This window comes from Nannospalax galili, unplaced genomic scaffold, assembly GCF_000622305.1.
Source record: "Nannospalax galili isolate Female #2095 unplaced genomic scaffold, S.galili_v1.0 scaffold287, whole genome shotgun sequence".
Taxonomy (NCBI): domain Eukaryota; kingdom Metazoa; phylum Chordata; class Mammalia; order Rodentia; family Spalacidae; genus Nannospalax; species Nannospalax galili.
The window spans coordinates 584,851-612,628 of NW_008357493.1; the positions used below are offsets into that span (position 1 = coordinate 584,851).

Sequence of the window (27,778 nt, forward strand, 5' to 3'; positions counted from 1 at the left end):
TCTTTCTTTCTTTCTTTCTTTCTTTCTTTCTTTCTTTCTTCTTTCTTCTTTCTCCTTGTCTCTTTTTCTTAAATTACTAGAGAAAGTAACATTGTTTTCAATCACAAAATCAACTTCAACAAGATAAATGTCCAATTTAAAACCATACAGTTTTCCCAACCTTAAAGAAAATTACAAGCCTGTGAGTATTTTTATTGCCATTTATTCATTATACACACTACTGGACTTTATAAGGACATTTTCATATAAGTATATAGTGCATCTGGTTCCTGTTCGCATCACACCTCATTGCACTCCTCTTTCCCTTCTCCCACACACTGGTTCCCATTGTTCTAGACAGTTCCCCTTCTCCTTACACACACACACACACACACACACACACACACACACACACATGATTTTATGTATAAAGTCTAGGATTCCAAATGAAAGAAAATATGCAATATTTGTCTTTCTGAATCTGACTTAGCTTAAAATTAGCTGTCCTGTTTTCTATACATCTGTGGATTTGAAGACAGATGTTTTTCTTTGAAATTAATCTGAAACGCATAGTCCCTAAAACAAAATTCTTTTAATATTCCTGTGCCAGTTAAAACGTTTAGCTTTCCACTGGTCTCCTTTCCCACTCTTGTGTCATGAGAATGAGAATATTTTTTGACATCCCAGTGAGTTTCATTTTCCATCTTCCCTCTCCTGTTAGTATAGTCCGTACACTGTGATTACGTCCTTCATTGTCAATGAATATCAAGGTCTATCTCTCTCTCTCTGTCTCTCTCTCTGTCTCTCTCTCTGTCTCTCTCTGTAAAAAATTCCCAGCCATGACTTTTTCTCAAAACCCTTTTGAAATCCAAGTTTCTTTAAATTGTAACTTACTAAAATTCACTCTGGAAAACCTCTGCTCGTTTAAGTTTGATCTTAGGTTAAGGTTGACATTCCCTCCCTAACCCCCACATTTCTTTTAGAAGTAAAATCACAGATTCTGGGACATTTTTCATCTGAAGTCATTTGGGTTTTAGGTCTATACCCTTTAGATGCTTGAGACATCAGATAATGCTATGCAGTAGAGGTCTTGCTGTGTGCTATTTTTTCTACCACCATATAAAGTTGGGTCCTTTATAGAAAAATATTAGGATAGGAATATAAAGGACCCTCCTGCCTTTCAAGACACAAATTACAAGTAATGGACCATTACTAGTCCTTTCTGGTTCTTGGAATTCTTCTCAGAATTATTTCTTTTATTGACAACAGTCAGCACTCAGAACTTATACTCTTCTTCCTTACAGATACCCAGGATGAATTTGCTCATCATTATTTTTAGTTAGTGGAAGGAATACAGAAGCCAATTTGCCTTTCTCAGGACAGTAGTCCATCTTTTATTTGATGCTAGTGCTCACTTAGTAAAAATCTTCTGCATTTTGATAATACTCTCCTATGTTTAGAAGAATGTGCATTGAAAATTTCTAGTCTATAAGGGAATGCTGCTAATTTCTCAATCATGGTGTACCTGCTAGTACCATTTGACAATGACAATGACATGACACAGTCATTTGATTGTGTCATCCTTCATCTAATGCCATGTTCTTTTTTCACAAGCCAAATTCCTACATGGAGCATGTGTTCTGTTAAAGAATTCCATATATATTTCTGAAACCTGGGATTCTAGCATGTTTGTCTATGTTAAAACTAAAATACTATAACCTAAACATTTTTTTTAAAACATACAAAGGTCAAGCATGCAGAAGAGAAATAAGAATAAAACAAACAACATGGGAAAAATAGGCAATTAACAGGAAAAACAGTGACTGATTTGTAATATATATGGTAAACTATTCAACTCCTTATAGTACAGCCAGTTTCTAGAAAGGTATAAAAATACCCTTCATACCCATTTTGTTGACCAAAAATTAAAATTGGATAGTATCCAATATTGACATACTAAAAAGAAAACTTATTATGGTCGTTGGAAGGATTATATGAGAGTAATAGGGAAACACCTGTCAAAATGAAGAGATGTGCCTACCCAACATAGCTATTTCTGGAAATATGTTATCGAAAACTACCCACACATTGCACAAGAAGACTCCTGCGGGAACATTTAAAACTCCTTATCAGTAATCACACACAGAAAAGAGAAAGTTGTCTCGCCAATTATAGAATGATTTAAAAAATGTATGACTATCGTAGCTAAACTAAATGAAGTAGAGTCATGTTTGAACTAAGTTGTAAACACCACTAAATATATCATATATTTACCCATGTTATATATAGCATATCCCCGTAATCAAGTGAGTTTGAAAACAAAAAGATGTAAATTAAACTCACAAAAATGTTATCTTGGAGCCAGGCATGGTGGCACACACCTTTAATCCCAGCCCTTGGGAAGCAGAGGCAAGCAGATATTTGTGCGATCTACACTAGCCCTGCCTCCATAATGAGTTCCAGGTCAGCTGGGGCTATAGGAGACCCTGTGGCAAAAAATAAAGCAATGTTGTCTTGGAAATAAAATTGGAGGTAGTTATCAAAAAGAATGTGCTGTGTTTGTAGTTTAAAAATGGGAAATTTCTGGATATGCCACTTAGGCTTGAGCAACTCACAAAGAATCTCTGTATGTGACCAGTGGTGTAACTCTGTAATAATCTCTGTCTGTTCTATACCTAAGACTCACAGAACATAGAACAATGGATAAAGAGAGCAATAATGCATCTTTCAATTCTCATCAGTGAAGCTCCCTTATGCAACAGAGGGTCAGGAACACAAAAGGCCACAAATGGCCAAAACGCAGAGAATAAGAATCTGCAGAGTGTGGGTCCTTGAACAGGGCTCATATATTGAGGTCTACCCACCTACCCAGGGCTCAAGGACCACTGTGGAAAAATAGGGTGGAAAGACTGTAAGAGCCATGGAGGAGGTACATGACCATACAGAAATAGTCCTACAGGCACCTGGGACCCCTCTCATACAAACCTTCTCATACAAATGGTGTCAGCATGCACAAGACCCATGCAAACTTAGGCAGACAAAAACCCAGCACAGAACTGTGGAAATGAACAGAGAGCCCCAAATATAGTTGAAGAATTACTGGCAGCTGAATACTGCTGGGTGAGGAAGAGCTGATCTTCTTGAAGGGAGAGACTCTAGATAGGCTGGCTAAATCCGGGTGGACGAACTTGCACTGAGGGACATCTCGGGACACTAACTTTACATGATAGGCCTTCATACAAATCACAGAATGTATGAACTCCAGTGGGGGTGGGTATGGGAGGGTGCCGAAGGGGAAGGGGGTATAAAGATGATTTTATGTATAAAATACACTAAAATTCCATAAAAAAAATAAAAATGAGAAATTTCATGCCTAATTTCATTTAAAAATATTATTTGTTTTAATTTCATGTGTATGACTGTATTGCATGCATGTAGGTAGGTGCACCCATGTCATGCAGTGCCCATGGAGGTCAGAAGAGGGTGTTGGATTTCCTGGAACTGGAGTTATGGTTGGTTGTTAGTCACCATGTGGATGCTTGGAATCAAACTCAGGTCCTCTGCAAAAGCAGCCAGTGAGCCCTCTTTCCAACCCCCTTATTTTTATTTTTTAAATTCTACATACATATAGGTTTTAAGGTAGGCACTTGTTCTTGCTAATATTTTACTTTATTTATCTGTCAACAAGCTAAATACAATAGGTACTTTTAGGTTATAATTATCAGGGAAAACTACAATCTTACAATTTCTTTCAATGAAGCAATCAATTAAATGCCATTATCTTTTGTTTGTTTTAGTCTGTTTTGATTTGTTTTGAGGACAAGATCTCCCTGTGTAAGCTAGATTGATCTGGAATTTGCTACTCAGTCTAGGCTGGCCTCTAGCATGTGGTCCTCCCACTCTAGCCTCCTGAGTGCTGGGATTATTGTGTGCATCATCATTTCTGGAAAATGCCATTCTCTATGATTCATTACCTGGATCTAGTTTCATGGAGTGTGTTTGTGTGTACATGTGTAAGAATTACACAGTGTAAAATACAGTGAATGATATATGTGTGCAAATGTTCATTTGAAATTGATTTGAATAGGCAATGAACATTTTAAAATATGTAATATACAAATAATATGAGAACATCAGCATTAGAGTAAGACTCCTTAAAGTACATGTTTTCTATTAATCTGTAAAAAGCAATGATTAAAAAGTATTTTCAGTTCATTGATTATCTTTAAAAATTCCAAAGAAGTTATCTGTTTAGTGTTTGATGTACCTTCAAATAATTGAGTATAATTTGTCTTAACAGAAAGTTGTGACTGATGACCTTGGGTATTGAAGTTCATCCATAACTTGTTTCATTTAGGATTTAAACAGAAGCTATTTATTTAAACTGATATAAGATTAGTATATATCATTTATTTTAAAATCTCTACATGTATGTTTGTAAGCAATATAATTCTAATTTGTTGAATAAATCTTTAAAAATCTTTAAATTGTATTCTATTTATAAATAGCAACATGACTCACTACTTTATTAACAGATATTTGTCATCCAAAATTTTGTGGTTTTGTTTCATCTATGTTTAATTATGTAAAAAGTTTGCTACTAATTGTATTAATATATCAAACAGTCAACTTACAATTAATTTGGAGTGGTAGGCAGTGACTTATAAGTAATGAGTTTATCAAATTTCCTTGTAGAAAACAAGGCTCAAATAGCCAGTAATTACAGACCTGAGCCATTTGTCTTAACTAGGATAAATGTCTCAATGTTGTCAAAATTTGCCAAATTGCAGATTTAATAGCGTAATCTATGGACATTACAAACTAAGTCTATACTCAGTTCTCTATGTGAACCACTCAAGGCAACCTTACTAATTCAACAAAAGTACAATTTATTCTTGTATTCTCATTTCATAGTTCGTCCATGTTATTACAATGTCTTTAAAATTTATCTTTAAAAAAGTCTTTCCTCAGATGAAGCTAATGTATTCAAGAAACAGCATAATCTGAACAAAATTTAAAGTGAACCATGTGCCTCTCAGCCTCTACCTCCAGCCTCTTCATTGTCAGCTCCATTATCAGTTAAACTCATAATCTACAGAAACCGAGCTTTTGTAATAGAATCCTATGGGAAAGGGAACTAGCTCTCCAGACTTTGTATGAATGCAAGGAGGGTAAGAGGAGACTGCTGCTACGTGCAATGGCGTGTGTGTCTGCCTTCTCTTTCCTACAATACTCAGTGTGGATGGTTGAAGACTTATGCTTCATAAGATATGGTGATTCTTAGTTTCATGTTTGTTGGTATGATAAAATACACTGTGTGCAGTGGCGTGTGTGTCTGCCTTCTCTTTCCTACAATACTCACAGTGTGGATGGTTGAAGACTTATGCTTCGTAAGATATGGTGATTCTTAGTTTCATGTTTGTTGGTATGATAAAATACACTGACCAAAGCAACTTAGGAGAGATAAGGTTTATTGCAACTCACAATTCTAGTTTACAATCTAACATTGCAGGGAAGTCAAAGCAGGAGCTTGAAGCAGCTTGTCACACCGACAGTTAAGAGCAGGGAGAGGATGGATGCGTGGTACATACTGCTTAGTTCACTTTCTCTTCTTTTAAACAGTTTAGCCCACTGTGGGCTGAGTCTTCCCACATTAATCAACACAATCAAGACAATTCCTCACAGGCATTCCCTCAGCCCAACCTCCTCTAGGAAATCCCTCACTAAGACTCTTTTCCCAGATGATTCTAGATTGCGTCAAGTTGATAATCAAAACTAACCATCAAAAGGCTCTTTCTCAAGTATCTAACTTTGTGTTCTGACATTTTGTTGCTGAGTCCCCTGTGGTATGAAGGAATTTCTGTGCCTTGAATAGGGAGAATAGACATTCCATGTAAGCAAAGCAAGGGGAGAAAGGCTTGATCAGCTAATAACTGCACATGTCATTAGTATTTAGGAGACATATATTTTAAATACAATACTATTTAATTATGAAAACAGTCAAAATTTTACTAAGGACAAAATAGCTTATAAGTTACATAATTTTTATAACTTTTGGTTACTGTCAATTCACGTAATTGGAGTATTTCAGTTTGTTTCATTTATTTATTTATGTGCATGTATCACAGCACATGAATGGAAGTAAGATGACAACTTGTGGGAGTCAGTTCACTCTTTCCACCATGGAGTCCAAGGGATCAAACAAAGATCATCAGGATTGGCAGCAAATGACTTTACCCACTGAGCCATCTCACTGTCCTGTAATTTGACTATTACTAACACATCACAGCTGACTAGTAGATGTGTAGATAAATACAGAACTTACTACTATGCCACAAGGATTCAGCTCTAATGAAATTAAATAAAATTGATATTTATCAGTGAGTATATTTAGGTGTGCTCCTACTTAGTAATACTAAAACAATAACACTGGAATATTTAAAACAGCTTATTGGATTATGTAATTCACATATTTTAAGACAAATTTTGTTCTTTAATAATTTACTATTTTTTAATTTTAATTTTTCAATTTTTATCTTTTGGCAATAGTCATTGTGTTAGATATCATTTTTCTTGAAGGATTCCCTTTCTGAACAGCCCAGTTCCTGGCTACTTCTAAATCTCCTCTTTCCACTTTTTTAAAGGATGGCATAATATCTACAGGAGTGATCAATTTTGGAGACAATATACTATTAAAAGGCACATGACTTCCACATTTGGCTGTACAGACTATGGATAAATTAACAAATTGATTGAGTTCATGAGATATCTTAAACATAGGTGCAAATGCAGATAAGCTGTATGCTCTAACACACTGATAGGCAGCATTGCACGTTGATAACCCTTCTAAGCCAAAGCTTCTTTCCTGTGCTTGGCACAATGCAGACACTAAAATCCTGTTTGCTTTCCCTCCCTTCATGCCACAGTGAATGCGCACTGCACTCACAACCATTCATAAGTCTTCTCAAATCCTGCCTCTTTTACACAGTAGCCAGCTATTGCCTCTTGATTCTGCCCTTTCCTCCAAGGTTTTCAGTGACCCAGGGCCTTCCCAAACCCTATGTAAAGATCTCAGGTCCTATTGTCCCACCAGCTGCTCCTTTCTTCCTTCCTCATCTAGCTAGTGCTGGCTGCTCTCTGATGGCTGATTTTCTTCTCAGCCTGTGCAGACTAATCACAGACAGATGCAAGCTAATTAGCCCCTCCAGGTGTCTTCCTGTAGGTTAAAATGCAGTGTGGCCAGGACACAAGATGGTAAGAATATGTAAGAGGTCTCATCCATTATTTTGACTCGACGTCTGTTCTTTCTAGCCTCATCTGGTCTCATTTTACAGAGCTTTATAAAAGTCAGATACCACCACCAACAAAAATTAACACATGGTATTTCTTCTAGACTAGGAAGGAGAGTTTAATTTTAGAAAACTGGCTTGAGACTTGGAAGTTTAATCAAACTCTCCTGGTGTCTAAGAATTTTTTTTTCTTATTATCTATCATAGTTTACATTTCATTTTGGCCTCCAGTTTATTTAAAAGCAAAAATCAAATGTAAATGCTGTTTGACAGATTTTTTTTTCAAATGCAGCATGGTTTTAAACTAGCCAAATGTTAAACATAAAAATCTCAAATCCCAAAGCAAGTCAGTCCTTAAGGAAATCAACCTGTATACAAGGATTAAATTTTATTCTAGTGAAAATATAATGTCATACATCTCTGGTTCTATATTAGCATTCAATTAGAACCTTTTATGGTGTACTGCTCAATACCTAACACGTAGCCAGTGCTCAATAAGTATTTTGCAGAACTACTGCATGGGTGAATAAACAGACTTTGAATGACTACTTATTGCCTTCACCATAAAACATTATAATATATAATATTTTATATCTAATACTATTATAACTGCTTATCTTAGGTTTTTCAGAATGTTACTGATTAAGAAAGTCCCAATAAGGACCACAAAGAGGTAAAGAAACTAAAATTCCCAGACTACCTCTGTCTTCAGAAATGGAGGCTATGTAAATTTCTTAGTTTGTATTAAATGTAAACTAGAGTGCAGGGTGTTGGCTTCAGAGTATAAATTTTTAGTTGAATTGACTTGTGTAAAACCTTGTCAGACACCGTATATGTTTAGGTGTATTGTTTGGTATCATGATACATTTTCCTCTTTGGTAGAATGAGAGATTTTCCATTATATATTGCTTTTAAAAGATCTCTGCAAAAATTGGGTATAAATTATCAGCATGTATTGGCTTATGATTCTGTGGGCAGCTTCTTTGGTGAAGGTGATTTTAGTGATTCTTCTGCTGGGCTCATTGGGGCTGTGATCTGAGAGGACTGTCATCAGACAGCTGTTTCCAACTGTCTAGTAAAGTCATCCATCTTCTTTCCTGTGATTCATAACTTCCTGTGGGTGAGCCTGGGATTCACTACAGGGTCATATTAGGGAAGGTCTTAAATAAACAAAAGTGGAAGCTTCAGGGCCTCTTGAGACCTTGGTTCTAAAATGTGCACAGTGTCATTCCACTACCCTCTCACTGGCAAAAGAAATTTATGCAGTTCAGATTTGGGGAAGGGGACATAGAGTCACCTTCCATGGGAAGAAGTGTCCAAGGAAGGCATCCTCCTGCTCCCACTCTTACAGATAAACCATAAGAGGAAAGACTTTGGGGAGAGCAAACTATTTGAATATTCTACAAGTGGTGCTTTATATTACTTTGATTACACTTCAGTAAGTACAGTAATTTTTCTCTTGCACTCATTTCATTAGTTAAAGCTAGGAATATGGAGAATGGTCTCTATTATTGTCATTATTGTCATAATTCTGCAGTGCTGGGAATGGAAACCCAAACCTCACATATATCAGGAAAATTGAGCTATACGGCTAGCCTCTTTTATTTTCCACATTGGGTCAGCATGTGCTGACCATAATCTATCTGTCTCAGCCTCCCAAGAAGGCATATCCTGGATAAGAGGTATGTACCACCATACTCAGCAAATATCTAGCCCTTTGATCCAAATTTTATGAACAATTTCTTGTTATAGTCATTTTCCATTTATTTATTTAGTCTGGTGTGTGTGTGTGTGTGTGTGTGTGTGTGTGTGTGTGTGTGTGTGTATACAAGCCATGGCATGTAGGAGTTGCTTGCTCCTTCCATCATACGGGTTCCAGGGATTGAACTCAGGTTATCAGGCTTGGTATCAGGCATCTTTACCTGTTGAGCCATTTTGCCAGCCCCTTTCTTTGATCATTATGGGTCTTGCCTTCATACTAAAGAGTATTCAGTAGGTCAGCCTAACCAAGATTCAACAGATTCTTTTAATGTACAATTGTTCAGCTACTGGGACTCAAAAATAATTCTTACACAAAGTGAATTATGGGTTTATGGAACAGAACCTATGCACTCCTGGAAGACAGCAGAAAGAAGGCAATGCCCAGGTATGGTAAAAAATCTCTCTTTTCACCTCCCCTCTCTCTCTCTCTCTCTCTCTCTCTCTCCCCTTTTGCTCTCTCTCTCCCCCCTCTTGCTCTCTCTCTCCCCCTTGCTCTCTCTCTCTCATTCTCTTGCTCTCTTGCTCTCTCTCTCTCTCTCTCTGGTATATGTATTCGTGTGCACATGCCTGTATGGTGTGTATGTAAGTATATGCACACATATGCATAAACTTGTATGTGGAAGCAGGAAGTAACATCAAGTGTTTTCCTCAATCATGCTATACCTTATTATTTTTAATACCTATTTATTTTTTATTTTATGTGTGTGAATGTTGGCCTGCACATATGTTTGTGAACCAAGATGAAGACCTTCTTTCATCTGGGCTCGAATACACACCAAAACTCACTGCTACAGCTATACTCTGGTGACTTGTTGACCAAAAGCCTCTCTCTGAGACCTGTTGCCTGCTCAGAACTTCTTCCCATCTGTGCACTTGAGCACCCTTTCCACTTAAGTGGAGTTAACAACAGGTTGCCCTAGCTGATATGGGTAACAATGACGTGTCTTACACAGACTTCTTTATGTGAAAGTCCTCCAGTTCAGATTCAGTTTGGAATTAGGATTTGTTGTCTGCACTATTCTGACTTCTTGCTTGCTTGCTTGCTTTGTGTGTGTCCTCATGCACGTGTCCCTGTCTGCTTTCTTTCTTGTTCACTCTTCACCTTAATTTTTAAAATTAATTAATCAGTTAATTAATTTTATTTTACCATGTGTGAGTGTTTTGCCTGCATGTATGGAAGTGCACCTGTGTTGTGCAGTGCCCTTAGGGCCAGAAGAGGATGTTGGATCCCCTGCAACTGGAGTTAAGAACAATTGTTAGCTGCCATGTGGATGCTGGGAACTGAACTTGGATCCTCTGCAAGAGCAGCCAGTGCTTTTAATCCCTGAACCATCTCTCCAGCCCCATTCACCTTATTTTTTGAGGAAAGCCCTCTCACTGAACCTGGAGCTTGCCATTTGGACTGGACTGTCTGGTCAGTGAGCTCCAGGAATCCACCAGTATCCACTGGTCAGAGCTAGGATTAAAGACACACAGACCTGCACCCCACCTTTATGTCGGTGCTGAATTTAGGTCTTCATGCTTGCATAGCAAGCTCTCTACTGAGCCATCTCCCTATCCCCAGTATTAGTTTTAAAATGAAATAATGTATCACTGCTCACAGATATGAATTACTGCTTCATTCAACACGGTGAAGTGAGAATTGCCTACAGAAACTTGCTTGTTTTGTATTTATGTAATTCTGCATTTGGGATTTTACTTCCTCTCATCATTGGTTTATTTGCTTCTGCGGATGGTGGAAGTATTTTACTATTTGCTGCAGTTAGTGTTAAGAGGTTTAAGTACCTCAAATTTTAATCCATCAAAATTGTTTTAGTCCTCAAAAACTGCCATTGTTTGTAGTCTAGTTCCATTCTCTTTCTAATAAGATTTTTATTGATATTTTTTGATTTTTTTTTTCTTTTTGAGACAGGGTACTCCTGTAGTCACAGCTGACCTGGAACTCCCTATGTAGACTAGGTTGGCCTCCATCTCACAGAAATCCATCTGTCTCTGCCTCCTGAGTGCCAGGATTAAAGGTGTGCTGCCACCATGTTGTTTTAACACAGAGAAGTTCCTGACCTACTGTTTTGCCAGACTGCACTGACTAGCATAATGATTCAGCAGCAGAAAGCATTAAAAATGATATTAAAATGAAATCTTGTCAGGGCTGGAGAGATGACTCAGGGGTTAAGAACATTGGCTGCTCTTATAGAGGACCAAAGTTCGATTCCCAGCATCCACATGGAAGCTAACAACCATCCATAACTCCAGTTCTAGAGGCTTTGATGCCTTCTTCTGACCTCCAAGGGCACTGCACAACCCAGGTAATACATGCAGGCAATCCAATACACATAAAATAAAAATAATTTTAAAACCTTGTAAATTTATTTATTTGCCAGATTCCAGAAAATAATCATGAAAGTATATTCCGTACAATATAAATTAGAAATGTGCCATAGCAAAGAAAGACAATATTATGACATAAAAGTTCTACAATTAGAAAAACAGAAAGCTGCAGGTTAGATTTTTATTTTTAATTATGTGCATATATGTGTGCCTGTGTCTGGATGTGTGTACCTGAGTGCAGGTGTTCAAGGAAACCAGGGGCCCTCGACCTCCCAAGAGCTGGTGTCACAGGCAGTTGTGAACTGCCCGTGTGGTTGCTGGAAGGGCAGTATGTGCTCTTAACCACTGAATCATCTCTCCAGCTCTATCATGTTTATTTTAATATCCTTAGAATGTTTTAGAAAATTTAGTGTATTTTGCTGTGAGGGTGTAGGGGCTGAGGGGTAGGGAGTGAAACATGAAGATGGGCTTCCTGTCTCACCACAGGCCAGTGCCTGTTCAGGGTGGACACCATCTTCACGGCTTCTCGGGCTAGAAGCACTTATTCAAGGGCTGGAGAACTTTCCAGAGGTAAGAGTTTTACCCTTCTCGGAATGATTTTGACTAAGCTGGACCCCTGGGAGGCATAATGATTTTACCTAAGCTGCCCTCCTTCCCCTTTCCTTAGTCTTGAGATAATATCTGTGCTTGGGCTTTCCTCAATAACAGTATTCCTTCTTAAGCCAACCAGTTAGTTGGTGAAACGGATTGAATTCCGCAGACTGTTCAGAGAATTATATCTCACTGCTGTCACCAGCAGAGAAAGTTTCTTTGGCCATAAGACTTCTATGTGAGTCATTCAAATTTGTTCCACGTGTATATATCTGGCTTAACCGGGAGCCAATTATTGCAGTGAAATTAAAACCCTAAATGGTATTTGAATTTATGCAAATTTTCAGTCATGTAATTTCCACAGAATGATGATTTTTTAAAAGTGGAATATCCAATCTAAATTCTCTCAAATCTGGTCAGCTAGTCCTAAAGTATCTATCAAGCTCAGTGAGGGTTAGAAAAAAATTAGCAGGAGAGACACTTGAAACGTTGCTACTACCTGAGGTACCTAGGTCTAACTGAGAAGACAAGTGAGACAGACAGACAGAAAGACATACAGACAGACACACAGAGGGAAACAGAGACAGAGATAGGCAGAGAAACAGAGAGACGGGGAGAGAGCAGAGGGACACTAGTAGGATGAAGTGTGAACTGGCAGAGTTCAGACAGAAGAAGACAATGCACTGCTCTGTCTGGGAATGCTGAATGAGCAGGCCTGTGTGAAAGTTAATCTCGATTGTCAACTGGATAGGATAGAGATACACCTAGAAGATGAGTCAAGCTAACCTTTAGATGTCTGGAGGATATTTTCAAAGAGAATCCACTAAAGGAGGAAGACCTGCCCTGGTTACGGGCAACACCATCTAATTTTGTGGGGGCCTAGACGAAACAAAAGAGGAGAAGCAGACATTCTCTCTTCTTCCTGGCCATAGCGCTGATCTGCTCAGTTATGTCCTCCCTGCCAGGATGGACTAAAACCTCTGTACTCGCCCATAGGCCCAAATAAATCTTTCCTCTCCTTCAGCTGGTTATGTCAGGTATTTTCTCACAGTGACAAAGCCATGGATTAGTGCTTTGGAAGGTGAGTCATACCTTCTGGGAAGAGTAATGGGGAGGTCTTTCTACATGGTACATTCAAGGAGAAAGCAGACTCCTGGTCTTCTGCAAAGCAGAGAATACAAGCAGACTTTGTGATTTCTCCTTCAATACTTATGAAGGGTTAAATCTAATACTCTATACATGTAATCTAGTGCTAGAGGCTGAACTCAGGGCCTTGAGTGTCTTCTACCACTGTGTGCTCTACCACTCAGCTACAGCTATAGCCAATCTCACACAAAGGAAGGGTGACGAATCCTTATTAGTCATTCTGAAAATTAAACTACCAGTTATCTGTTCTAAGTAGTATGTACGTGCCCTCTAATTCATACATTTTCCAGACATGCTCAGCACATAGCTTGTGGGCTTCACATAGCGGAGGACACCTATGAATAGAGCCCAACACAAAAGTGCAAACTCACTTAAAACATTAGGAGTTTTAAGGGGGAGTGATTCTTTTGACAACTTCTTCATTTCATGATTCTTGATTTGTAAGTGACAATATCATGAGTCAGTGTCCAGGCTGGACAGTATTGGAGGAATCTATTCTAAAGACTATTCTTTCATGCTCACGGAGTATTGGTGTGAACTCAACCCAGCACTACTTAGTGCAGTCAGTACTGAAAGGCACTAAAGTCTCTCAGTAAGAGAAGAATTAAACACATTTTGTTAAATATGGTGATGTTTACCAAAAAAGGAAAGGAGGATAGAAGGATGGAATGAAGGCAGGAATGAAGGAAGGAAATGAGAGAGGGAATGATATATGTCAGAGTTTATTATTTTTTCATTAAATTTACTATTTGAAATATTTATAATTTTGAAAAGTGCAAAATATGACAATAAAATGCTAATTTCTTTAAACCACTAGATATTAAAAATAAATATTGTGATAAAAAAACTCCACCACTCTTTATCCTCATATTCAATTCATAAATCCCCTTCCATTGTCAGATGAACACTCCTTTCCACAGCTGTCTTTTCTAATCCACTCAACGGGAGCTCCCAGGTGGCTGCTAATCAGCAGACAGTGGCTTTCTCGTCTTCATCACATTTGCTATTTACATACAAAGCACCTTTCTACCATTTTGAATAGTATCTGAACACTTAATTTCAGTTACATAAGTCTGTGGCTTTATTTAAGAATCAAGCAAAACCCAGACTTAACATCTTTTAAAACCTTCAAGCACACATTTGAGCCTACAACCCATCCAAGTCATGGGGGTAAATCCCTCATGCTTGCTGAAGGGTTTTTACAACAATTGGTCTTGTGAGTTTCATGATTGATCTTGTCCTGTAGTGAGCAGAAGTTGGTTGGGTTTCCTTATCTTATGACAAAGGAGTTCCTTGGAAAGCAAATATAGAATTAACAGATTAAAGTAAGGTTTGGATTCAATTCCATTGCCCTAGATCTCTCTTTTGTATGTGTTTTTCATAAAAATCAATAAGTAATTGCAGTTTCAACACTAGCCAAAAAGATAAATGGAATGTAAACTATCCCTTGCTGTTTTTTGGAAAGCCTTATAAATCTCAATTACATGTTTTACAAATGAGTTTTGAATGTGTTTTTTTATGTAAGTGCAATAAAAATGTACATTTTGTAATAAATAATAGCTATAGATACATAATAGATTCCTATTTTCTATTAATTTGTAGTTTTTATCTGATATGATGCAGAGTACCATGAAATATAGTTTAACAACATTTAAATATGAGAATCAATTCTTCAACAGTAACATCAGGAAAGTTCAATTTATAGTTTATTATTGTTGGACTCAAGGTAATTTTCTTTTGCCATATTTTATATCCATATTTAATGAATATAAATATCCATATTTGCCTCACAGATGAATTATGGAAATAATAGAATGCCAATAAAAAATATACAAGGTAGAATCTTAGCTTCAAACACCTCTTGCATCCAAACAGAAGCATTCACGTATTCTGTCATATATAGTAAAGCCTATCAAGTCAAGTTTGTGCCCCCAAATATACTTCAGTGTATGTCCATCCACCAGAGTCTGGTTAATCTATCTAGCATCATACATTTAAAGAAAACCATCTCTCCCTTTCCCAGTAGTTATCGGTTACCAAACAATAAGCAGGGGTGTAAAAGAGGGGTGCATATAGGGAAGGGGATCTAAATAAGATCAAAATATAGTGTATGAAACTTGCAAAAATTCAATTAAATTTTTTTCAGAAGTTTACAAGGATTATAATTCCTCACTCTAAATTTATATAAGCATCTAAAAACCACATATTTTAACTTCCATGAAGCTGACAGCTTGTAGTTTATAGAATATTTTAAGGACTTATATAATGAAAGTTTTTTTCCAGTGAAAAGGATGAATACAGTAGATGTTCTTTGTGTCACAATTTTAACAAAGAAATGAATGCATATTTTGAAAGTAAGTTTGGATGAGAAGAGTTCATTTATTTGTGATAATTTAGAAAATAAACTTAAACATTCATATATCCAAATAAAGAAGAAAGTAAAGTCAGGTAAGCAGAAGTTAATGCATCTTAATATAAATTACATAAAATTATATATCTCTTATTTTTGTACTGTCAGCTTGAAAGCTAGGGATTTGAAAATACTAGGTATATGCACTACTATTGTGCTACATTCTCAGCCTTCTAAATCTCTCTCTACATATATATCTGTATGTCATATCATGTCTTTATCATTTATCTATCTGTCTATATATCTATCATTTATCATCTATCTATCTATCTATCTATCATCATCTATCTATCTATCATCTATCTATCTATTATCTATCTATCTTCTATCATCTATCTATCTATCTATCATCTATCTATCATCTTCTATCTTTTATCTATGTATCTATCCATACATCTACATATCTCTAATAAAATGGAATTTTGAATTTAATTTGAAAAAGAATAAACTTGGTCAAATTATGCCAGGTAGCGTATTTTTCTTATTTTATACACTGCCATACACATTCCTGCTCAGTATGTCTACTATCTCATTTCTATCAAAGCAATATTTTCTTACTTTTGCTGCTAATGGCCATACATTCACAACCTCTATAGATATCTTATAAAGCCACATTGCCTCCCAGGAACGTATTTTTTATATTTAGAGTCTTAAATCAAATTCACATATATTACACAGGTCCTCCATGTCCACAGATTTCATATGCATGAATTTGGCCAATTATGTTTTTAAAAATGCACCTGTACTAAACATATGCAGGATTTTTGTTCTAATCATTATTTCCTAAAAGGGGAGTATAATAAGAAATTACATGGTATTTACACTGTATGAGACATTATAGGTAATGTGGAGATGATGTAAAATACAACGGCAATGAAGGTAGGTTATATGTAAACATACCATCTCATGTAGGGACTTGAATATCTGAGGATTTTAGTATTTTGGGGGCACCTGGAAGCAATCTCTGAGGACGCTGAAAGTTATATGTAACAACTTTCACAGAAGATGCAAAAGGCTAGATGAGAGCCAGAGATCAACCCCAAGGGACTGTTGTTTTACAGTGAAAATCACTCTTGTTCACATCCATCTCTGTCCTACATACTTCAAATAAAAAAAAAAAAAGGCACAGAAATCCAGGTTCATTACATTAGAGGACACATCTAGTCCATTGTCAAGATGACACTCTACCATAGATCAGACGTTCCCACAAGCCAAGGGCAGAGAGGCTTTTCGAGGCTGGCTTCGTAGGTCAGTAGTTTGTAGCAGGAGAGCTTGGGCTTCCACCTCAACATCAGAAGGGCAACCTCGTCACTTGCTAATCCTCTCTTACCTCACTCTCCTCATGGATTAATTAGGAATAGCCGTACCTTATATGGGTTTATTTTGAGAATTAAAATGGATGGACAACCCTTCTTCAGCTGCCAGTTATATAATAAGCAATCAATAAATGATAGCTATGGCTGTCACAAGTAATGATAATAATTGAAAAAATAAAGACTGTCCATTGGACAATTAGTCACTGACACAACACAGTGCTTATTGTTTACTGGATTTGTCTTTGATTATTATATTTAAGGAATACAGAAATAACCCACTATCTGCAGTGCCCATAGCAAAAAGGCACATTGTATTTAAATGTCTTTTTAGAATGTCCTAATTAATAGCTTGATCTTGCTTATGGGTTTCCATTGATATGTACTACTTCAATCAGATTTAACTTATCCTGAATATTTTAAAATGAAGCTCTTCTCTGTCATTCTTATGGTTCTAAAAACTAGTAACAAAACCTGCCCCATGTCTATTTATTTCTTAAGTGACTTTTTAGGGTGAGTCTTATCACAGAATGACACTAGTTGGGATGTTTAACCCAGTCAACATATCTTGGCTTTTCCCTAACTACACAATTAATGGAAAGCTAAAACTACCCCTTGAATAGTTTGAATTCCTCTGCTGTATCAAAAGTCTTAGTTTTTTCTGAAAGACCGTGACAAGTAAATTGCTTATTAAATGATATTTTCTGTGATTTCTTACCATTATATGACAAAGTTGGTATTGCTTTTTTCTAATTGCATATCACGTCTATTTGGATGGTGGGCATTTGCATCAGTGTCTTACCAAAGGTGACCAATGCTGACAGTCTACTACAAAATTAAGAGTAAAACTCAGCATTGTAAGTTGTCTTTTGAATTTTCTTCATGAAACAGGGATTTGAACAAGAATGAGTCTTGGTGGGGACAGAAAATTATAGAGAGAGTTTGAATCACAAGGGGTCAATCTGTAGATCTTTCACTAATTATTAGATCTCCTGAGCCCTGCACAGACTTCACTCATGGAATCTCAATGTCTGCTAAACAGAGTGTGTGATCCTCAGATACATCCTTTTATTAGGATGTGCTTAGTGGATTGGAGCATGGGGGATCATAATGCCTTACATGCATTAGAGGGAAATGTATCAGTTAAGGGTGACTGTTTGTTTGTTTGTTTGTTTGAGAACAACTCAACTATGTAGCTGTGGCTGACCAGGAACTCCCTTTTAGAACAGGCTGGTCCTGAACACACAGAAATTCACCTGCTTCTGCCTCCTGGGTGATGGGATTAAAGGCGTGCATCACCACACCAGGCTAAGTTAGGGGCTCCTAAAAATGGGCACAGGAAAAGTGTTGAGCTAGAAGGGAGAGATCTAGAACCAAGTCTCAATTTCATTTAACAACTGGCCCAAGGATTTGAGGAAAGCCAGAAAACAAACCACTGAATGCTACAAACCACACATGACATAGCTTGACTGTGGCTTTTGTTCAGGGCTTCATGAAATATTCCTCTTGAGCTCTGTGTAGAGAAAGCCTGTTGAAAAGCTAATGACGCACAGAGATCACAAATTTAAATATATAGGGACAAATAGTATTAAATCTAGGTGTGAGGTTTGATGAAATTGTAAACTATTCAGTGGTATAAGCTGGGGGTTAGCAAAATTTTAAAGAAACAGAAATCACAGATGAGGGAAGTTTTGAGAGTGACAGGAAAGCAGTAGTGAATGAGGTAAGACAAAACCACACCGAGAATATACGTTCCTGATTGTAATACCTAGGTTACTATTGTGTGATGTTTGAGATGTCAGTCAATAGGAGCATGTGTAAGTTGAAGATTACCTACAACCCCTTCCTTCTCTAGCTTTCTTTTGTCTGTAAGACCTGGAATAACTTAGCAGTGAACTTCTATGAACCAAAGGCAATTAAGATCAGACACCAATGTTCTCAATTGAAGCCTTCTATATCTTGCCTTCCTGCCTAAAGCTGCAATTTACTTCCCAAATGAGACACATATTTTGTGACAGATGCTCCAAATTGTGACTCCTGTGGGTTGTCCACTCTAGACACTAGTCTAAGTGCAATTTCCCAGTTACTTCTCATAGTACCTACAAGATACTTCACAGATGGAACATTGAGGCAATTCCTCTCTGATGTTCACTTCCCTAATGCACAATGGGACCATGTCACACTCTAGGCCAACATGTGAACTATTGTGCTTTATGCAGTGTCTACCACACAGGAGTCACCTGCTCATGTCATTTTCAAGTACACTGCAGCAGACAGCACGAGTGGTTTAGATAGCTAAAAGTGCAGCTAAAAATACTTTTCCTTGAGAAATATAATCAAGATTTCATGAGTTTATCTCAATTCTATTACTCATTCAGAGATGATTTTCTAGGTCCTGGTCATAGCTATCATTGAGTTTTGAATTATTTCCAAAGCATGTAATTATGACTTTGTAATGCAGACTTGTGCAAGTAGACATTTACTATAAAATATATTAGATATACTACATAAATGATTCATTTGGTTTTATTTCCAAATATAAACATTAAAAACACGAACACTTCCTCTCTTTTTATCTATGAAATCATAATTTGGAATATTTTCATTATTTTTTTTAAATCTTTAAACTAATGGATGAGACTCATTAGCAGTCATTGTTAGCTGACTGAGTACCTCCTGGAGTGTTTCACGTAAAATGTACTTTGTCAGTTCAGACATGACTTAAAAAAGAGTTTAATCCATTCATTTCTCCAAGGAATTTGTAACACTGCAAAGCTGAATATTAAGTGAGATTACAGGTTTCTCTGATGTTCCTCCTCACAGCTGACTTGATCACATTTCCCTGCTTGTTCAATGGATTTCATTTCCTTTAAATTTCAAGAAACTTTATTAAGATAAGCATTGACTGGTTGCAATGGCTAGTTTTAATTGTCAACTTGACATAATCTAGAATCATCAAGAAGAAGGGACTCTGAGAAAATCTGTAAGGATTATCTTGGCTGCTCTAATTGAAGTACGGAAGTCACTCACTGTGAGTGGGGCCATTCTCTGACTGGGATTCTGGACTTCATAGATGGAGAGAGGAGACTGGGCACCAAGCACTCATGTGTTTATTGCTCTGTTTCCCTGATTATGGATGAGCTGTGATCAACTCTCTCAACCTGTTCTTTTTTTATTACATATTATTTTTCACGTTATGTGTATTTGTGTATTACCTGTGTAGGTGTGTGCATCCATGTTGTACAAGGTCCGCGGAGGACAGAAGAGGCTGTCGGATGCCCTGGAACTGGAGTTACAGACAGTTGTTAGCTGCCATGTGGGTGCTGGGATTTGAACCCGGGTCTTCTGCAAAACCAACCAGTGTTCTTAACTGCTAAGTCATCTCTCCAGCCCCTCAACCTGTTCTTTAACTTGGAACTGTGAACTTGAACAAGCTCTTCCTTAAGTTGCTTTTGTCAGGGTCATTTATCACAGCAATGTAAAATAAACTGATCTAGAAACACTGATCTATACTCATTTACTGAGATAAGCTGCATCCTTTTCTTTTTTACTGCAAAGGGTTTTTAAATTATGTTTTTATTGAATTTTTGCAATTTTCATACAATACAATTTGATGGTACTTAGATGCTCTTCCCTATTCCCACTTATCCCCACGACTCCCACCTAATTTAATGAACCCATATCTATCTATCTATATATATATAGATAGATATGGGTTCATTAAATATATATATATATATATGGCCTATAGAGTCTGATTTGTGTCCCCAAATGTCCTATAATATGGCTTCATCTACTGGGCCCACCAAGTTGATGGTACTTAGATGCTCTTCCCTATTCCCACTTATCCCCACAACTCCCACCTAATTTAATGAACCCATATCTATCTATCTATATATATATAGATAGATATGGGTTCATTAAATATATATATATATATATGGCCTATAGAGTCTGATTTGTGTCCCCAAATGTCCTATAATATGGCTTCATCTACTGGGCCCACCAAGAGTCCCATCCGTATAAGACACCGTCTCTCTCATTCCCAGCAGCCATCTGTTGTCAAAATTTCTTAGGCTGGCTTCAGATTTCTTATTCGCTTCCCCATGTCTTTGTTGGGACTTCGTCTGGTTTGAGTTTGCTTAGGACTTATGCATGTTGTCATCATTGCTGTGAGTGCATGTGAGTAAATGACCACCTGCCTGAAAGACACTTTTAATTAGGTATTGTAAATGTTTTTCAGTACATTTTTCTATACAGACTTGATTTCTTTTTCATTATTCATATTAGAAATTACATTTCATCAGATTGGATATCTGACACTCTTTTTTATACAGGTGAGGGGTAGAGGAAATTGTGAGACAGTGCAAAGGACTGAATGCCTGCATTCTACCAGTGTTCAAAAATTCTTCCCATTAAAATCCTAGCCCCTAATTAACCTGAGCTGTCCACTGCACATCATGTACATCTATCAAAATATAACATTAGTTATGTCATTATCAGGTATGAATTTTGAAAGCTGATTTTATTAAGGACCTTATAAAAGAGACCTGAGATACACCCTCAGTCTTTCCAACACAGAGGACACAGCAAGAAGGTGTCAGCCTATTAACCAGGAAGAGCACCATCACCAGTCACCAAGCCTGCTATCGTCTTGATCTTGGACTTCACATTGTCTACAACTGTGATAAATGCATCTTTAATGTGTATAAGCTATGCCATCTTTAGTATTTTATTATAATAGCCCGAGCAGGCTCAGACAGAAGTGAAACTTTATATTTAATAGGTGGGTGTCTGTGTGTGTATGTGTAGTCCAGTAGTTCACAACTTTACATGCACACACAAAACCTAGAGACGTTTTATAAATCATTTATACCCTGAATCATGTTAAAATCTTATTTAATTACTTTGAGAATGATGCATGGAAATTAGTGTAATCAAAGAGATATTTGTACTTCTGCATTTATTATAGCGCTATGCACAAAGAACAAAGAATAAGACAGACATCCACTGATGAGTGGATAAAGAAAATGGCACACACACACATACACACGCACATTACACATACACACACATACATACCCATACACACATATACACACATACTCAGATACATATATACATACTCATACACACATACACACAGATACATGCATACACACAAATAAACACAAATACACACACATACTTACACATACATACAACATAAACATACACATGGGAATACTAGTCTGTCAGAAAAGAATAAAACCGTATTATTTTTACCAGCATAATTGGAACTTGAGGATACTATGTTAAGTGAAATAAGCCAGGCACAGAGACAAATATCACATTTTCACTCATATTTGAAAACTAATGAGTGTGAACTCATGAAACTAGAGACTCAAATAGGGGTGACAGAGGCTAGGAGATAAAGAAAGGAGCAGATAGAGAATGATTAAGTAAATAGGGAGGCAATTAGAGGAATAACTTGTAATGTTCTACAGCACAGCAGAGTAGCTATAGTTGACAACATATAATGGTTGAGTTGATGGATATACCAATTACCTGGAAGAGCTATCACACTGTACCTCATAAATATGCATAAACATGCATATCAGTTAAAAAAGAAGGGAAACAAAAATTAGGGTTCCCCAAGTCATCCTAATGTTTAGCTAGATTTGAAAAAAGTTTAGTTTAGATATTACCCTGTCCTCATCCACACAGACCAACAGTGTTGGAGTCATCATTCTGAGTCTTTTCCAGATCATAGCTCTCTACCAGCTACTGCAGGAGCGAGGCCCTCTCTGACCTGATGCCACATGGAGCTCCAGAAAGACTCTGCAGTCATCTATGTGCTGATGATTCCCTTACCCAAATAGGGGACTGTTTTGGTCCTTGAGACCATAGCATATACTATTTGAAAGATTTATTTTTATTTTTACTTATGTCTGTGTGTGTATATCCCAAGTATGTGTGGACGCCTATGAAGCTGAGGTTACAGGTAGTTACCAGCCACTCCACATAGGTTCTGGGAACTCTACTCAGGTCTTCTGGAAGAGCAGCAAGCACTACTAGTCTCTGAGCCATTTCTCAAGCCCCAGCAGTCATTATTTCATAAGATAGAGATCCTGTTGGGCCTGTCTGAGCTTTATAAAGGCCAGGACACTTTCAGGAAGCTTTCTTTTTTTAAAAAAAAAAAAAATGTATTGCCTGCATGTTGTGGAGGACAGAAGAGGCTGTTGGATCCCCTGGAACTGGAGTTTCAGACAGTTGTTAGCTGTCATGTGGGTCCTGGGATTCGTACCTGGGTCTTCTGCAAGAACAATGAGTGTTCTTAACACTGAGCCATCTCCCCAGTCCCTCAGGAAGCTTTCTATTAGGACCTGATCTTTTGATATTGTGGACTACATCTAAAGCTATCGTAGAGTCCTTACATACGAAAACTGCTTTGTTGTTGTTTTGTTCTGTTTGTGGTCCTCTCAGGGTCTTAAACCTTGGGCCTTGTAAAAGTTAAGTAGGTTTTCTGCCAAGAATATATCTCCACTAAGTTGCCAAAGCCGCCTTTATATTCACTCTGTAACACAGGGTAGCCTTGAACTTGCAACCCTCCTGCCTCAGACTCGAGTATCCATGCTTGTGGGTCAGCACTTCCAGCTTGAAGCTTGGATTTTGTTTTCAGTCTCCCTGATGCTTGGGTGATTTTAGGGATATAAGGATGTGTTTACTTTTTTTCTAATTTTCTACCCAATGCCTCTGAATTCTTTATGTAGTTTCAAATTCGGGTTTTCCAATATCATCAATAATAATAACAAAGCTATTCGTGACAGAAACTTATAAATGAATTAAAATTCAGTGCTTTGTATGATAATTTGATTAGCTAGAAAGGAAAATATGCTCCTTTTCAATTAATCATGATTACTTACATATGTAATTGCATTGGTCAAATTCTTTGCATGACTAGGCACTTACCTGTTTAAAAATCAAATGAGTGCATAGAGGGATGGCCATACATGCCTAATAATTCCATACAAACTTCAGAAATAATCTCCTAAAATTCAGCAGTTTGTATGTCTACAGAGATGCCTAACACCATGAAGAAGCTATCCATTTCAATGTAAACTAAAGTGGCATTTAATTTTTTAAATTAATTCATCTATGTGCAGGTATGGTGTGTGCGCATGAGTGTGTGGTGCCTGTGTGAAGGCCAGAGCAGGACCTTGGATGTCACCTTCTATTTCTCTCCATCTTATCGTCTTGAGACAGGGTCTCCCTAAATGGGAAGCTTGTCATTTTGAGCTAGGCTGGCTGGCCATGGAAATCTTAGGAACCACCTTTCTCCTACTCCTGAGTGCTAGGGTTAGAGAGCGGCATGAGGAGCCATGCCCAGATTTTTATGTGGGTGCTGGGGATTTGAACTCAGGTTCTCCTTCTTTCAGAGTAAGCACTCTTACCCATTGAGCCATCCATTTCACAGTGCTAAAAATTTGATTATGGAAGGAAATCAACATTTCATTATCTAACCATTAGTCAAACAATGACAATGATTTCAATCATCCTTTAAGTTCAAAGACCCAATTAAGCTTGTATAAAAATAGAAGTCATGAGAAATATCACCAACAAAAACACAAGATCAGGGAAAAGAACAATCAGTAAACAACTTAGTTCTCTCTTGTGGCCTTATTCAAATTTTTGCTGAGATCATTAGTCAATATTTATGGGGGACTCACTATTAGCCAGGTACTACAAAGGTCCTGGAGACAAGAAAGTGAAGGAATGCACTCTCTGTTTTCGAGGAGCTTAAATGAGAGAGATAAATATGCAAATCTGTAGTAAAACAACTGCTTTAATGGGAGCCTACTGCCCCCAGGGAAATTCCATGCTGGACTGGTCCTCTCAAACCCGTACATTTGTTTTTGAAAGCATTCTTTATAAGGAGGCTTTCTGTCTCAAAGAGAATTTGCACTTTTGATTGACTGAGTTCCTTGTAGTCAGAGTGCAGGGAGATGAATCACCTTGAATTTAAGAACAACTGTTGCATTTAAGATGGTTAGGGTGTGATTCACTTTAGCTTTAGCAACATGATTTGGAAGACTGGAGATGTTTTTGTGCAAAAGCAAACGAGCCCTTGAATCAGTTGGTCGATCTTCACAGGAGACATGTGTAACCCACTAAAGACATGAGCCGCAGTCCTGCTTTCCAGGCTGCTGGTGGGATTGCTAGACATTGTTCTATACAGTCTGCCTAGTCTATGCATCTCATCCTATCCCATCTACAATTTCTTGCTCAAGCCTGAAAGTCATTATCACCCGAAGAGGCCTCTGTGCCCATGAGAAACAAGGAAAGATTTAAGATTCTTTACAAAGATGGATTAAGCCTGAGTCCAAAGTTGAAATGCTTCCTATCAGTTGGTTTCCAGATTTTTGAAACAGGATACTATGTCTTTTAGTCAAAATAAATTAAGAATGTTAACTAACTACAATGTTAGAAAACTAGTATGTGGGTATATTAAAGATAAGAATGAAAATTTGGGATGAAAGAAATACCATTTTTCATTGTAGCTCAGTAGTATACTCTGTCTGAAGGAGGTAAGTCTGGGATTTACTTTCATAACTCAGTGTAAGACCTTCACATGTCCTTCCTGAAATTGTAGTTCATAGCTCATAGTATGGAGTTCACTGCAGCATCTTGGAGCTGCTTGGGTTTGATGCTCACCCCAGCTGTAGAATCTCTCATTGCAGTTTCCCACTGGAGTGTAAAACTCTATCAAAAGTCAAGAAATAACCTTGACTTCCAAAAGAGCACAACTACTATTCATTATTGTTTTTAAAGAGATTCAATAACAATTCTCAAAGTATAATATTTGTTTAGACCTTCATGGATTTTTGCTTTAATAATTAAATATGTGAACTTGGAATGGAATTGTAATGAAGAATGATACCAAGTAAATGTAAGATGCTAATTCCCTAATGTATGTAATGATACATTTCAGCATTTAACAGGACAAGGCATGGACAAATATATACATTTAACACTTTGCATTCATGTATAAGCGATTCTCATGTATGATTACAGAGAGGGCCATATTCATGTGCTTCATTCGCTGTTGTAAATGCCTAATGCTGCAGGTTTAAAGACTTACCTTAGCTACTAGGGTGCAGCTATATGGAAGGAAGTCAGCTGTTGTTTACCTTAGCGTCACTCTGAAACTTATTTAACAAGTGAATACTTCAAATGCTATAATTATGAAATGAATAGCCTAAAATGAGAGACCTTTAACTCTAACACATAACTGAATATAGAGTTTTTATAATATGGACTGTGAGGTAAAATCTAGCTAGGCACAGCATTAAAATTTATATTGTGTTTCCTTCATGTTACTGCTAGCCATATCATGAAATACTAATTATATCAATTATTCTTTCCATTTTATAAACATCATAAAATATAAATTAAAAATTTATTTTACCAGTATGACAGACCTATCTCATTAAAGCCACTGTAGCCCAGCTCTTGCCTGCTAAGCCCCAGATCTTCCAGGTCCATGCATTTAAATCCAGGGGGGCACTGGTAGCCTTCTTCGAGCTCTGGTGAGCAGTGTGTATCTGGGATAGCTAAGCTATTCCAGGTTACATTCCTGTGGACAGCACAAGAAAGTGTTAGAAAATTTGACAGTTGTTAAGTATTGATTGGAATGAATAATTAATCGCTCTTCATTGGTAGCTACTGGGCATAGACACAGACTAAGATTTGTAATTCATGAATGATATTCACAACAGCATTACTGCATTAAGCATTCTCAAATGATACTTGGTTCTTTCCTATAATAGCTCCTTAGAAGAATACCATATTATTTTTGTCATTAGGAAGATGCCAATAATGAATGAAAAGATTTTCCTGGATACTTGAAGGACTGTTAACCTGTATGGAAAGCTGTGTGGTTCAAAAAAGTCCCTGCATTATTAGGCACAAATTTTACTTCTCTGTTTATAATAAACATTAAGTGATAAAGGTCATTTTTCTTCTGTATGTTGCAAATCCAAATCGTATAAATGATACATGGCCTTCTGCTTTATTGCTAGATGTGCAGTTCAGAAAGAGAACCAAACAAAAGAGAAAATGAAGGAACTAAATGTATCTGTTTTGGAAAGAGAGAAATTAGGAGGTGATCTGCTGATTATTCCAAGAACACTAAGGTCTTTTAGGGGGATAGTGACAATTGTTTCTCCATCTTAAGAAACTGCTAAAAATTAAGCTGTAGATGGACTTGCATATGTGATAGATTTCTTAAAAAAAAAAAAAAAAACCCCAAAAGCATTAAAGCTGCATTTAGGTGGGGTGTTGTGGCACAGGCCTTTAACCCGAGCACTCAGAAGGCAGAGGCAAGAGGATCTCTGTGAGATCTAGGGCAGCCTTGTCTACATAGCAAGTTCCAGGTCAGCTGGGAACACAAGGAGACCCTGTCTCAAAACAAAATAAAACAAGGAGATTTATTAAGGAGAATTACCTTAGCCAACAATTTAAATAAAATTGATTCATAATAAACAAAGGACCATCAATTAGAAGAAATCAAGAGAGGCACTGAACATAAGAAAGCCAACACACACACAATGTAACACACATGTAATATAACTCACACACACAATGTAACCGCACACACATACACTGTAACACATACACATGATGTAACCACACACAGACACAATGTAACACACACACACACACACACACACACACACAAGATGTAACACATACATTGTAACACACACGCACATGATGTAACACACATACACACAGGATATAACCACACATAAAACAGACACTTTAGAAAATAGTAATCAAATCTCAACTAGAAAACACATCTAAAAGAAATGGTAGTGAATTCAAAGAAATTTTCTGTTTCAAGTAGATTGAGACATCTGAGAAATAGTGCCAAACACCTTTCTCCACTCCTGTGTCCTCATTTCAAGCCTCTTTAGCCC

The 27,778-nt window shown here is 37.2% G+C and overlaps 1 protein-coding gene across 1 annotated transcript in view; it reads right to left on the reverse strand.

The window, feature by feature from the left end:
- The window catches only part of Nalcn (sodium leak channel, non-selective), a gene marked incomplete in the record, with an annotated part of 412,798 nt that overhangs the window by 318,493 nt on the left and 66,527 nt on the right, over positions 1-27,778 (reverse strand). Inside the window, 1 exon segment of the mRNA XM_017794878.1 lies at positions 26,279-26,433. Coding sequence (XP_017650367.1) covers positions 26,279-26,433 — 155 coding nt within the window.